The sequence below is a fragment of the Camellia sinensis genome, chromosome 4, assembly GCF_055761805.1.
Source record: "Camellia sinensis isolate YWXY chromosome 4, ASM5576180v1, whole genome shotgun sequence".
Taxonomy (NCBI): domain Eukaryota; kingdom Viridiplantae; phylum Streptophyta; class Magnoliopsida; order Ericales; family Theaceae; genus Camellia; species Camellia sinensis.
In genome coordinates this window covers 190,829,995-190,844,732 of record NC_138964.1, presented here as the reverse complement: position 1 = coordinate 190,844,732, position 14,738 = coordinate 190,829,995, and the positions used below count along the sequence as shown (strand labels likewise).

The following is a 14,738-nucleotide window of genomic DNA, read 5'->3' as shown; positions in this document are numbered from 1 at the left end:
TGACCAAGGGCTGGACACCGGGTTCAAGTTTGCTGCTGGTTGATGTATCAAAGGTGCAAACCTTTGGCACTTCTCAAACTTCTTAACATAAGCTTCAACGTCTTTCTGCATGTAGGGCCACCAGTACCCCTGAGTAATGGCCCTATGAGCAAGTGACCTGCACCTAGCATGGCTCCCACATACTCCTTCATGTATCTCGTACAGAAAGTCGTCAACCTGTGAAGGATGCACACACCTCAGAAGGGGTCCATTGAAAGATCTTCTGTAAAGATGTCCTTCTATTGTCAAACTGAACCTTGCTGACTTCAGTCTGATCTTGTGCGCTTCTTTATGGTCATCTGGTAGCTTCCCATCTCTAAGGAATACTATTATTGCATCCATTCAACTTGGTCCCATCTCCACACACATTGCTTCACGCTCTGTGTTCAGTGGTTCTATGCTTGGACCTGACAAGTAGTCAACCATTAGGCCTTGTTTGATTGGGGGGACTATGGGGGGGGACTATCCACTATTTGGATTGTAATCCAAATAGTGCTCCTTATCCGCCGTTTGATTTTTTTTTAGTCCGCCGGACTCCATGTCCCCCATATGGGGGACTATTGTGTCCTAGGGGGGGGGTGGGACAGAAAGTGGGGGACTATCCACTGTTGGGATTAGATGCGAAAATGACCATTTTGACCCTCTACTATTTAATTATGTATTATATTTAATAAAATTCAATAAAATTTAAATGTCTCAATTTAAAAATAAAATAATTTTATTTAACTTTTTATTGATGTTTTATTTATTTAATTTTTTAAAATAATTTTTTATAGATATTTTATTGATGTTTTATTTTAAAATTTTGTTTATAATTTATTTAATTTCATTATTTAAATTGTAATAGGTGTTTTATTTAAAATTTTAATTAAAAAATAATATAAACAAATTTAGTGGTTATTTATTTATTTAATTGTGTAAAAAAATAAATTTATTTAATTGTGTAAATAAACAAACACAGTAAATTATTTAATTGTGTAAATAAACAAACACAGTAAAGTTTTGTATGTAAAAAAAAATAATGATTTGTTATACAGTAATGATTTAAAACAAATTTTATTGATATTTTATTTATTTATTTATTTAATTTAAAAAAACAAATTTATTTAATTAAAAATAATTAAAATATTAAAGATATGTTTAATATTACTATTACTAAGTAAACAATTGAAAAAGGGCAAAATAGTCTTTTGTTCATTTATCCTATCCAGTCCGTCCAACCAAACATTGGATTCACTGAAAATAGTCCTATCCAGACATCTAATTCCATGAAAAAACAAACACAGGATACATATCCAATCCGACCAAATAGTCCGGGGGATTCACAGTCCCAGGACTCAAGTCCGATGGATTCTAATCCCCCCTTTTCTAGTTCGTCCAATCAAACACACCCTTATTGTCCTCACCTCTCCAGGCTTCAATTCGCTAGCCAGGTTGGCCAGAGCATCAGCATGGCTATTGTCATCTCGGCTAACCTGCTGTAATCGGTAATTTTGAAATAAGGCTATCAGTCTGCCCACTTCCTTTACATAAGCCGACATCCTTTCATCTCGGGCTGCATATTCCCTTATTGCCTGGTTGACTATGAGTTGGGAGTCACAGAAGACTATTACCTCCTCAGCTTCCATTGCTACTACCAGCTTTAATCCTGCGATTAGTGCTTCATACTCTGCTTCATCGTTGGAGGCCTTAAACCCCAAACAAATGGATTGTTCCAATATATGCCCATTTGGAGATACTAGCACTACTCCAGCCCCCCGCTCCTTGTCGGTTTGAACTCCCATCAACAAACAGCCGGAATGAGTCACCGATGTAAATACTGCAGGGCCTGAGCTTTTCTTCCTTCCTTTGTTCTGCTATCCTCTACTGGGTTTTTCCTTGCTCATTTGGACGTTGTATATCTCGGCTCAACGGAGCCCGATGTATGACGGCGTCTGGTGTGAATTCGACCACAAAGTCGGCTAAGACTTGGCCTTTGATTGCTGTCCTAGGTTTGAATTCTAGGTCATATTGGCCTAAAGCCACTGCCCATCTAGCTATTCTTCATGTCAGATCTCCCTGCTGTAACAAGGACCTCAAAGGATGTTCAATTGACACCACAATTTTGTGGGCTTGAAAGTAATGATTCAGTTTCTTGGAAGCTATTATTAAAACTAGTGTTAACTTCTCCAAGGGTAGGTATCTGGTCTCTACGTCTGCCAGGGTTTTACTTACGTAGTAAATCGCCCTTTGCTCTCATTTTTCTTCTCTAACTATTACTACACTCACTGCATGCTCTGAAACTGCCAAGTATAAGAGCAGCTCCTCTCCAGGTATTGGATTTGAGAGAACTGGAGCTGTGGTCAAATACTTCTTTAAGTCGGCCAAGGCGGCTTCACACTCTTCTGTCCACAAGAAGTCTGTGGCTTTCTTCACTAAGCTAAAGAAAGGTTTGCACTTGTCAAAGCTTCTGCTTATAAATCTATTTAGGGCTGCAGCCATACCATTCAACATCTGCACTTGCTTTGTCGATGTTGGGCTCTTCAGCTCTAAGATGGTTTTGATCTGATCCGAGCTTGCCTCAATGCCCCTTCTTGTTACCAAGTATCCCAAGAACGTACCAGACCCAACTCTAAATGCACACTTTGATGCATTGAGTTGGAGCCGATATGTTCTAAGGATGTCAAAAATTGCCTTTAGGTTGGCCCGATGATTTTCAGGTTCCTTGGTCTTCACGACCATGTCATCTATGTATACCTCCACTGTTTTGCCTATTAGATGCCTGAACATCTTGGTCACCAATCTCTGGTAAGTTGCTCCTGCATTTTTCAATCCAAAATGAATCACTCTGTAGCAATATAGCCCTCTTGGGGTGATGAATACAGTCTTCTCCTCATCTGGTCGATACATAGCTATCTGATGGTACCCCCTGTATGCATCCAGGAAGCTCATCCTTCCATGCCCTGAAGTGGCATCCACCAATTGGTCAATCTTGGGTAGTGGGAAACTGTCTTTGGGACAAGCCTTGTTCAGGCTGGTGAAGTCCACACTGACCCTCCACTTCCCATTCTTCTTCTTCATAACTACCGCGTTTGATAACCATGTCGGGTAATTTACCTCTCGAATGGACTTGGCCTCCAGAAGTTTTTCTACCTCCTCTTCTACTGCTTCGACATACATCAACGTTGGCTTTCTTGCTCGCTGGATGATAGGTTTAGCCGACTTGTCTACATTTAGTTTATGGCAAGTGACCTCGGGGTCAATGCCAGACATCTCGTACGGCGTCCGAGCAAACACCTCAATGTTTGCTCTCAAGAACGCCTCTAGCTCTTTTTCCTCTTCCTCGGCCAAGCCCGAGCCGAGAAGGAAGAAGCGCTCTTCATCCCCTTGTTGGACAAGGATTTTCGTTAGGGCTTCCTCACTCTTCTCGGCTGGCTCTTTGCCAACATCCTTTAAGACTTCTATGTCTTCGTCTTCAATCTCTGCTGGTTCTGTTTCTCGTATGTTGCAAGTGGATTTCATTACTGCTATGGAGCAATTCTTTGCCTGCACTTGGTCCCCTCTTACCTCCTACATTCTATGCTTAGTTAGAAATCGCAACAGCTGATGCAATGTTGAGGGAACAGCCCCCATTGCATGCAGCCATGGCCTTCCCAAGATAGCATTATAAGGGGAGGGAGTGTCAATTACTGTAAACTCAGTTTTTATCTTCTTGGTGCCAACCTGCACCTCCAAACTAACTGCTCCCAAGGGCCATGTTGGCGTTCCATTGAACCCGACCATTGGACCATTGGATTGTTCCATATCATCTTGGTGAAGGCCAAGGTCCTTGTAACATCTGACAGACATGATGTCACAAGAGCTGTCTTGGTTAATTAAAATGCGCTTCACTTGGCATTCTCCAATCTGGAGGGGTATTACCAAAGCATCGTTGTGGAGATGCTGCACCATTTCTAGGTCGTCTTCAGTAAAGGACACCACTGGTCCTTGGCACTCATCTGCCCTAGGTCTTTTCTGCCTGACCTAGTACACATGTTGCAAGTGTTTTACCTTCTAGGTCTCCCCACATATTTCGTTCTCATTGACCTTCGAATGGATCACATTGATCACTCGAGGTCCGCCAGCATGCGGTTGTTGTGTTGGAGGATGCGGACTGCCGGTGCCTGAGGCAGTCTTGTTTGCTCTTCCCTTGTCCTGGCCTCGTCTATAAGAGCCCTTGAATGACCTTGTCTTACTAGGTCTTCCAGATGTGCCTTTAAGGCTCTGCACCACTGAGTCAAATGCCCATCTTCGTTGTGGTAAGCACAGTGCTTGCTAAGACTTCTTTCCATAAATTCACCAAGAGCCCTTACTAGTGCTCTGTAATAGAGTTGATTTCGGATTTTCTCTAAGATTTTGTAAATTAGGATTCGGACTATGGTTGTGACTGCCTGTTCAGCCCTTAATCCTGTCTCCTGCTTGTTGTACCCACTATCACCTCGGCATCGCTTCGGTGAGCCGTTTTTCTTCTCTTGTTTCGACGCCTTTGTCCCCAGCTTGTCCTCTTCGGCCCTGGCATACTTTTCTATCCTAGCCATGAGTTCCTCCATGCTTTTTGGCAGTGTCTTTACCAGTGATTTTCGAAGCAGGCAATCATCTTTCAGGCCATTTTTAAACGACACGACCGCCACCTCTTGGTTGCATCCTGGTATTCGGTTGAATACCTCACAATACCTTTTAGCATAGGCCCTGAGGCTTTCATCCTCGCTAATTTTCAAAGCCATCAGGGCGTCCACCCTCAATGGCTATAGTTTGTTTGTCACGAACCTGGCCACAAACATCTCGGCCAGGCCTTTCTAGGTTTTCACAGTTCTTTTTGGCAATTTATGAAACCAGTCCGATGCAATCTCGCCGAAGAATGAGGGGAACACCTTGCAGAGCAACGGCTCATTCCCAGTGTACAATGTCATCGAGTTCAGGTACAAACCAACATGAAAGTTGGGGTCCGACTTACCGTCGTATATCTGGAATCTCGGCATACTGAACCTTTTTGGGGCCTCAAATTTGTCCAACTCTATTGAGAACGGCGTTCTCGGCTTAACTGGGGAGGATACCTCGGCATTGTGTTGCTTCCTATAGAGGTAATCCCTCAGATCCTCCTTGGTCCACCCAGGAGCTCGGCTATCTTCGGATTTCAATTTTTTCGGTACACTACTTGCGGTGTCATTGTGAATCCTCTTGGACTTCTCTCCGTTAGTTGCGTCGAAATAGAGCTCCTTCCCTTGAACATGACGATGTTCTTTGGGGTCATCCTCCTTGGTACGATGCGTCCTCCGTGAATCTCTTTTTATTGACTCTCCTCGCCCGACCTCCCTTGAAGGCCGATGAGAGTGTTCCATGGTTCTGACATGCTGGGGGGCTATAGGGACTATTTTCTGCCCTCCCTTCTGGGCATTGTTCTTGGCCGCTGGAATCGGCGTGTCTTGTAACGGAAACGGTGGCTGCATGACGTTGTTCTGCATCATGAAATTGACGACCGTTTCCAATTTGTCTGCCATTCCCTTCATCTCTTCGTCCTTCCGCAAGCATCTATTTTTCCATACCTGGAGGTCGTCATCGTTATAATACCCGCTTCGGTCTAATTTCTTTGGTACGTCGCCCTCTTGGCCGACGTCTTTATCTTCATAATTCTTATCAAGAGTCTCGTCGTTGCAGTTGTCTTCTTCAACGTCAAGGTCAATGTGCTTACCGCTCCCAGTAGGGATGTCATCCCCAACCTTCTCTTTCTATCCGTCGTTGACCATCTATTCTTCTTCCGTTCCCACAAACGGTGCCAAATTATATGAGTCGATTTCTACTCACACTGCCAAACAGGTACACAGCTGGTGAACACTGGCAGAATAGATTGCGCCCGAACGACCAATAACAGAAAGAAGAGATTCCGGTGGTGGTTCGTCCACCTAGGAGCACTTCAACGATCAAGTTAGTTATCTCTCAAAGATAGCAAAAGTTCTTAACTCACTATTCAGAATACAAAAAGCGTACCTTAGACCCACGAGAGTGCCTCTCTTTTATAGCCAATACAAACCTAATCCCTATAGAAGCCTAGCTTCAATGGACTCTGGATTACTGCTAATCTTGGACTCCCAGTGGGATTGGGATAAACTCTTTAAGATTCTTATCTTTACCCAAACTGAAGTCCTCTCCCAATCTAGGACTCTTGTCCCTTATCCGCTTACCCCAAATTTCGGTATTCTCGCAGATAACCTCAACCTAGCTAAGATTGCCTCGGCATCATGTCCAGGACACATGGCACCTCGGACACGTGTTGTCATTCAGAAATTACATCCCCACAGTAGCCACCGTTACCGCCAGAATATTGTCGTCAAAGGGTATTCAAGGTTTTGAGGGTAGGTAAGTTTTGAAGGTGAAATTTGGAAAAGATGGATGGGTAGTGATGGAGGTGGGTGCTCTCATAAATCCTAATTCATGATGTAGTGGGTGTGTAGGTTTAATTATGAGATGGAATTTTTCAAAATTAATGATATCCTTTGTAATAATTTTATTTGAGGTTATTTTAATAATAAAAAAAAGTTAAAAATTAGAAGTCCAAAATAATTTATGAAATGCTAATAGCAACACTCAATTTATTTTTCATAATCTTATCATACATTCAATCTTAGGCGATTGGACAGTCTAGTCTAAGCATATTGGTACACAAATGACACCACTTTCAATAATTCAATATGTTATCTTTTAGACAACCTATTTTGAAAAATTATATTTGCAGTTAATTTTTTAAAAACAATTATATCAGACCAATCAATATATGGTATGATCAAAAAAAGAAGATATGTAATGAACCCAATCCAACCCTAAAAAAAATATCAGAAAAGATTTAGACCCAAGTGGGAGTGACCCCATCACTCCACTGTTTTTTGATTGGTGAAATTTTTTTTTTTTTTTTTTAAAGGCTTGCTCTCACTGCCCCACATGGAGGTGGGGGTGTTGGGGTCACCCCCACTAAGGTCCCCAGCAGAGCTCAAAAAATATATAGTAGGCCTAACATGGACCAACACTTCAAGGTTCACATAAAAAAAGAATCATAAAAAAGGATCCATTCGGCAAAGGTGTACATTATTGAAACAGTGGAAATGAAATTTCAAATTTAACTGTTACTTATCTAATGTGGTTGACATTAACATTGTTGACCAACTACATCATTTGAAGCAAAGAGAAAATCAAACCTGCAAAAGAGTTTAAGAGGAAAGGTGTACGAGCACGAAATAATCTTCTCGTATAATCCTGTTGATCAAGTATGCGCTCCTCCAAACGTTGTCACTTTACTCCCTGAAAACACAAACATGAGCTAGCCGGCGGGTGTGTGCTGGATACCTGTTCGATGCCTAAGTCAGCAAAATAGACAAAAAGCTCTGTGTATTCGAGAATCAAAGTTGTGTTACCTGTACATAGGTTATGTTGTGAGCTTTTATAGGTTCCACGTGGCACAATCCTAGTAGGACTATTACTCCTCCATGTAGAGTCCTCCTAGGAATCACACTCCTGAAAGATAATGCTTATCCTTCAACACCCCCCTCACTGCTTAAACCAAGTGAGATGGTTTTGCTTTGGTTGGATGAAGGTATGACCGAGCTAACACTAGCACTTTGTCATACTTAATCCTACGCCTTCACATGCAACTTATAGCTCGACTCTTGTTCACTTGTACCTCGGTTGCCTGCTGAGACCGAGCTAACTTTTAGCAAGCCTCGACCGCGCTAATCAATGCAAGGTTCACCATGAGAAGCCATCATACTTCGGCTTCGAATGCTATGGTCGAGCTAACTATCTCTACTCCGACTGGTGAATATAATCACATTTGGACCGAGCTAACACTTGCCGAGCCCTTTTCATACTTGGACCGAGCTACCACTTGGGCTGCGGTCGACTTGCTAAGCTCTTTTCACCACGGCCCAAAGAACAGCCCATTTACCATGCCTTGGTCTAGCTCGGCCCCAATGCAAATAAAAACTCCCTCTCAAAAGGCATAACATTAATCATGCATATTGTACAACGTAACACAATTCAGTAATGTATAATCTATAGTACATCATGTATAATATTTTAAAATGACGTTATTTTAAAAGCAATACTTAAAGATAATAGTAATAATAAATACCCATTTTCTTTTCTTTTTTTATTTTTTATTTTTATAAAAAAAATGACATCGTTTCCAAAGTGCATTACGAAGAATTACACAAAATGTCAGATAAAATAAATAATTTAAATGATCAAAATAAGACCTATAATAAATTCTACGGACCCAAATAACACTCTTCAATTTAAATTTTGAACTAGAAGAAATTTACCTCCAACAAAATATATAATTGTTAAAATAATTAATAATTATTATCTTGACAGGCTTGGCAAGGCCAACCATGCCAAAATTATTAAAAATTATTTGGGATTATTGTTCTTGGAGATTTGTGAACCAAGTTGGGGATTCTTTTCATTCCAGATTTGAATTTGAGAGGTATTGTTTGGATTTGTGGAGTTTATCACAAGTCTAATTTTAATAATTTAAGTCGTTTATTTTTTATGACTTTTCATATATATCATTCACACAAAAATTTAAGTTAATCCAATAATTGCAATATATTTATTTTATCGTGTTTGTCTTAAAACAATTAAATCGTCTATTTTAAAAAATGAGATTTTTTTTAAGGTCTCTGATATTAAGATTTTATAGCATAAAGGACACTAAATATTTTCATAATGTCTAAGGTCCCTCAACATTGATCCAGAAAAAATTCAATCCAGAGAATTTCTCTGGACTTCAGAATTTCTCAATTCTAGATTCTTTGTGTTTCAACCAAATTTCTCTGGACTTCGGAATTTCTATCCAGAGAAATTCTGAATTTCTCAATTCAGAAATTCTGAATTTCTGAATTTCTCTGGATTCTCTGTGTTTTGACCAATTTTCTCTGCACTTCGGAATTTCTCTTCAGAGAAATTCTGCTCCAGAGAAATTCAATGAGCACACCGTCCTGACAAACAGCAGAGATCTTATCAGTATTAGCATTCTCAGGCAACAAAAACTTCCTCATCAACTTCCCAACCCTCTGTTCTATCCTCAAATACTTAGCCCCATCTTTCTCGTCCTCTCGCTTCCTCTCTCCGCTGATCACAAGCACATTGTCGCCCTCCACCTGAACCTTGATGTCCGCTGACTTCAGCCTAGGCATGTCGATGATGAACACGTACGAGTTCGGGTACTCCTTCACGTCCGCATGTGTCACCGCTATGGACTTGGCGTCACGGACGTAGTTGCGCAACGTTGCGTTCACCGACTTGCCAGTGAAAGCTGCGTCGGCGGAAGCTTCGGCTACAGCAGCCACATCCATCATGTGCTGGAGAGTGTAGCCTTAAATCCATTTTTTGATGAATTGGAATTGGAATGAAATGAAATTGTTTCGAATTTTGGTTGGTGCCTTGCATTGGATTGGTTGAATTATGGAGCGTAATATATATATATTTTATGCCTGGCAAACATCATCAACAGAACAACCCTTCTTTAATCCCAAAATCTTTGGAGAGGGAGAAGTTTAGAGAGAGAGAGAAAAAAAAAATGAGGTTTGATTCGAGAGAGTCAAATTTCTCTGTGATATATCAGTGTAGGAGTTGAGGGACCTTAGACATTATAAAATAAAATTGTGGATCTCTTCTATTACTAAGTATGAGAGAGGGACCTTACACTAATTTTCTCTTTAAAAAAACACATCTCATTTTTGTAAAGATAAATACGATAAAATGAATATATTACAATTATAGAATTGATCTAATTTTTTTTTTTTTATATAAATGATATACACGAAGAGTTTCAAAAAATTAAATAATTTAGATCGTTAAAACTGAACATATGATGAATTCCAAAAATCCAAACAATACATCAGTCTAGACCATATGGCGAGCTCCACGAACCAAATAATGGCCCCGTTTGGTAGAGCTGTGGGAAAGTGATTATAGCTTATAACTTAACAGCTTATAACTTATAACTGTGAACATAAGCTGATTTTTGACTTATAAATTAAGCTTCTCCTCCCCTACTCAAAGAATAAGTTGATTTTTGACTTACAAAAAGCTATAAACTGTATTGTTAAGCTGAACCAAACACATCAAAATAGCTTAAATTAAACTAAAAACTGAAATAAGTTAGAAATAAACCCTACCAAACATGGCCAATACATCAGACCGGACCGGAAAGAATCCTCAACCTGTGAACCAAACACCCGTATTTTTCTTAACTGTATCACTATCATTTCTCAGATGATTAAATTTAAGTACTGGACCAACATTCTCATGGCATGCCTACTTTTTATTATAATTTTTCTTCCCTTTCCTTTCTTCTTCCTTTTGTAACTTTCTGTTTTCTCCCTTCAATTTATTTTCACCTTTAACTCCTTAAAAATTTGAAAAAAAAAACAAAAAAAAAAAGAAGATAAATTATACTAACCTCCCTTAAAGTTTGAAAAAATACAACAAATCTCACAATTTTAACATAATTACGCTAACTTCCCATTTAGTAATGTTGAATGACCAGAAACTAATGCAGAAGATCTAAAGACATAATATTAAAGAATAATTTTACATTTTGATATAATAGAGATGATAACATTATTTTTCATTCATTTGAATAACGATTTATTAATGAAAATAGAGTTTAATGTCAAGTGAATTAAAATATTAAAAAAATCTAATTTAATTATATCAAAATTATAAGAATTATTATATATATTTTTAAATTGCAAAAAAAATAATATAATTTATCTAAAAAAATAATAATAATAGTAACACGATAACATTTCACAAAAGAACAAGGAGGGAAAAGAGAAAAATCATTAAAAAAAAGTGTTGAGCTCTGAGCTTGGAAGCCCTTCAAGAGATATCTCCATTGAAGATAAGGACGTGAAATTATTGAGAAAGAGAACTTTATTTATATAAAAAAAAAAAATTACAAACATTATAAAAAAAAAATTAAATTTGAGTCTTATAATAAAATATATCTTGTATTTTTTATTTTGTTAATTTAAATTTAAAAATATATATTTATTTTCAATTTAAACTATTTGTTTATTTTATTATAAAAAATAATATTTTAATCATTAAACTCAATAAAAAATGATATTATATATATATATATATATATTTCATACATGTATATTGAGTATAATGACTAAACTATTATTTTTTTGTCAATTTTATTTAACGAAAATAGACAAATGATTAAAAGTAAAAGTAAATAAAAAATTTAATTTAAATTAACAAAATGAAAAACTCAAATTTATTTGATTTCAAGGCTTAAAACCCTTTCTTTTTTATGTTTTTTTCTAAGAAATTTCATATGAATAATATTATTTTTATAAATAAATTTATTTTATGAATGTTTTATTTTAAAATAAAAAGTACCTATTGAATTACGAGTTTTTTTTAATATTCTAAAAAATTAATTTAGAGAATTAACTCACTTTTTAAATTATTTGGAAAATCAACCTATTTTTTTAAAATATAATTTTAAACTAAAAATTGTATTTTCAACATGCAATTTCAATTTGAAATCGCATGTTGAAAATACAATTGAAATTACATGTTAAAAATGTGATTTTAATTTAAAATTATATTTTTAAAATGTGATTTTAAAAAGTATATTAATTTTTTAAATAATTAAAAAAGTGGGTCATTTCTTTCAAAAAAAAAAAAAAAAAAAAAAACCTCATTGAATTACATTGTTATAACGTCGGTTTCAAACAAAATGGGAGTACTAGTATGTATATAAGGTGGTCCACAACATGCTACATGTGGCACGGCCGGCAAAATGTTGCCGTAGCCACGTGGGAATTGTGGTCCAATGGGTCATGACTCTGAGATGTTAAAAACATGGCACGTGTTACAAAAAGAAGGGTGAGACAGGCTGTTTGGCAAGAAGCATATACAGGGGAGGGAGAGTATTGATATATACAAAAATGGCGAATTACATTAATAGTCGCCATAGTGTAAGATTTGTATCATTTTAATCTTTAATTTTTTAATTATGATATATTTAATTTTGAATTTTAAATTTTATTTTAAATAAGAGCAATTGAAGATACTATTGCTCAATTTCAAGGGCAAAGTCGTTAATTTGATAAAATATAAACTAATTTAACAAAAATAAATGTCAACAAAATATTTTTAAATTTTTAAAAATTATTTCTACGCACCAAAGATAAAATTATATAAAATTGATAAACTTTTACACATTTATTTTTTTAACCAAATTAATTTTTTTATGAGTTTGAATGATAATCATGTAATGGGTGTTTGCTAGGCTTTTATTGTGTAATCGATATATTTAATATATGAAATGTTTTTAGTTTTAAATTTTTTGATTTAATTGGTTGGTTTAATAATGATATCAAAGTTGTCGCCATATTTAACTTTTGAAAAAATATAAATTAATTTAATGAAAATAAAAACAGCCGCTCATTACATGATTATCATCCAAACATATAAAATAAATTAATTTGGTAGAAAAATAAATAAATAAATGTGTAAAAGATTTATCAATTTTACATAATTTGATCATTGGTGGGTAGAATTAATTTTTAAAAATTTAAAAATATTTTTTGACATTTATTTTTGTCAAATTAGTTTATATTTTATCAAATTGACGATTTTGCTCTTGAAATTGAGTAATGGTATATTCAATTGTCCTTATTTGAAATAAAAATCAAAATTTATGGTCAAATGTGTCACAATTGAAAAGTCAGAGACCAAAGTGATACAAGCCCTGAACTATAGGGACCTTTAGTGTAATTCACCCATACAAAAACAACAATGTTTGGTAGTTTGAATTTTTATGCCTTGAATGGCTCTAATATCTCAAAACGATGTCATTTTAGGAATAAAACGACATATATTCGAACTATTCGAGTCACACAAATTCACGCTACTAAATATTTTTCTAGACAAAATTTGTATATAAAAGATATTTAAAAGGTTCAATATACAATTTAGATTTATTTAAGATGTATTTTTTATAGGGTAAGAGGTGAATCTCAATTATATATTATCAAGACGGAATCAGAATTTTATTATCGAATGGATTAAAAAAGTAATATTTTTTTCACCATACGCACATTTATATATAATATGATATATAAATTGTAGGGTAAATTACACTGACACCTCCTGAGGTTTATATTTATTACAGTTCTTCCCCTCACATTTTGAAAATTACATCTCCTTCCCTGAGGTTTAAAGTTTCATTACAGATTCCTCCTCAGCAATTTAATTTTTTTAAATACTAATTTTACCTTCACTAGGTAAATTACATTGACACCCCTCACACTTTAGAAATTACAATCCCCTTCTTAAGGTTTAAAGTAGCATTACTAATTGCCCTCTCGGTTAGTATTAATTGGAAAAAAATTCATTGAAAAAAAATTAATTGGAAAAAAAATTATTTGAAAAGGAAATTAATTGAAAAAAAAATTATTTGAAAAAAAATTAATTAAAAAAAATTGTTGGTAAAATGTTTAAATTTCTATTTAAAAACCAACGTAAACTCATTTTTTGAATTTACGTTTTTTTTCTCAAATTTACAAACTAAGACAACCATTTATAAATCAAAAAAATTATCAAACAAGTTTTTATAATAATTTTTAAATTTTTTGTAAATATAAATTAAAAACTGAAAATGAAATGGTATCAAACAGGCTTTATATAATAAAAATGTCGTAAAATTAAAAAATAATTAAATAAGTTACCAACGTAAAAAATGACTTATCAAAATATTCTTAGGCTATGTATGGTTTGATTTTTAGAAATTTTTTAAAAAATTAAAAATTAATTTGGTTAAGAAATAAAAAATAAAAAAATAATTATCACTTTTATATAATTTTTATCTTTCGAGTCGCTAGAAATAATTTTTTACAAATTAAATTGAAACAACCATATGTATCTATATAACCTGCCCAAAAGTTAAAATGATAATTATTTTTTACCCTTAAATGATAATTATTTTTTATTTTTTATTTCTTAACCAAATTAATTTTTAATTTTTTTAAAGAAAATTCTAAAAATCAAACTATACATAGTCTAAGAATCTTTGATAAGGCATGTCTTACGTTAGTAATTTATTTAATTATTTGTTAATTTTACGACATTTTTACCATCTGAGTCATGTTTGGTAACTATTTCCCTTTCAGTTTTCAATTTATATTTATAAAAATTTTAAAAACTATCATAAAAACTTGTTTGCTAATTTTTTTGGTTTATAAATTGTTGTCTCAATTTGTTAATTTGAGGAAAAAACGTAAATTCAAAAAATGAGTTTATGTTGGTTTTTAAACAGAAATTTAAAAATTTTACTAACAAAAAAAATTTTCAAATAATTTTTTTTCAAATAATTTTTTTTGTCAATGAATTTTTTTTCCAACTAATACTAACCGAGGGGGCAATTGGTAATGCTACTTTAAACCTTATGGAGGGGATTGTAATTTTCAAAATGTGAGAGGGTGTCAATGTAATTAACCAAGTGAGGGAAAATTTGGTATTTAAAAAAATTAAATTGCCGAGGGGGGAATCTGTAATGAAATTTTAAACCTCAGGAAGAGAGATGTAATTTCCAAAATGTGAGAAGAGGAACTGTAATAAACATAAACCTTAGGTGGTGTCAATGTAATTTACCCTAAATTGTATAT

At 34.9% G+C, this 14,738-nt stretch overlaps 1 protein-coding gene across 1 annotated transcript; it reads right to left on the bottom strand.

The window, feature by feature from the left end:
- Positions 1-8,924: 8,924 nt before the first annotated feature.
- Positions 8,925-9,401, bottom strand: LOC114305109 (17.9 kDa class II heat shock protein-like). Its single transcript, XM_028250226.2, has one exon. The coding sequence runs from the start codon at positions 9,399-9,401 to the stop codon at positions 8,925-8,927; it is 477 nt and encodes a 158-aa protein (XP_028106027.2).
- Positions 9,402-14,738: the final 5,337 nt, after the last annotated feature.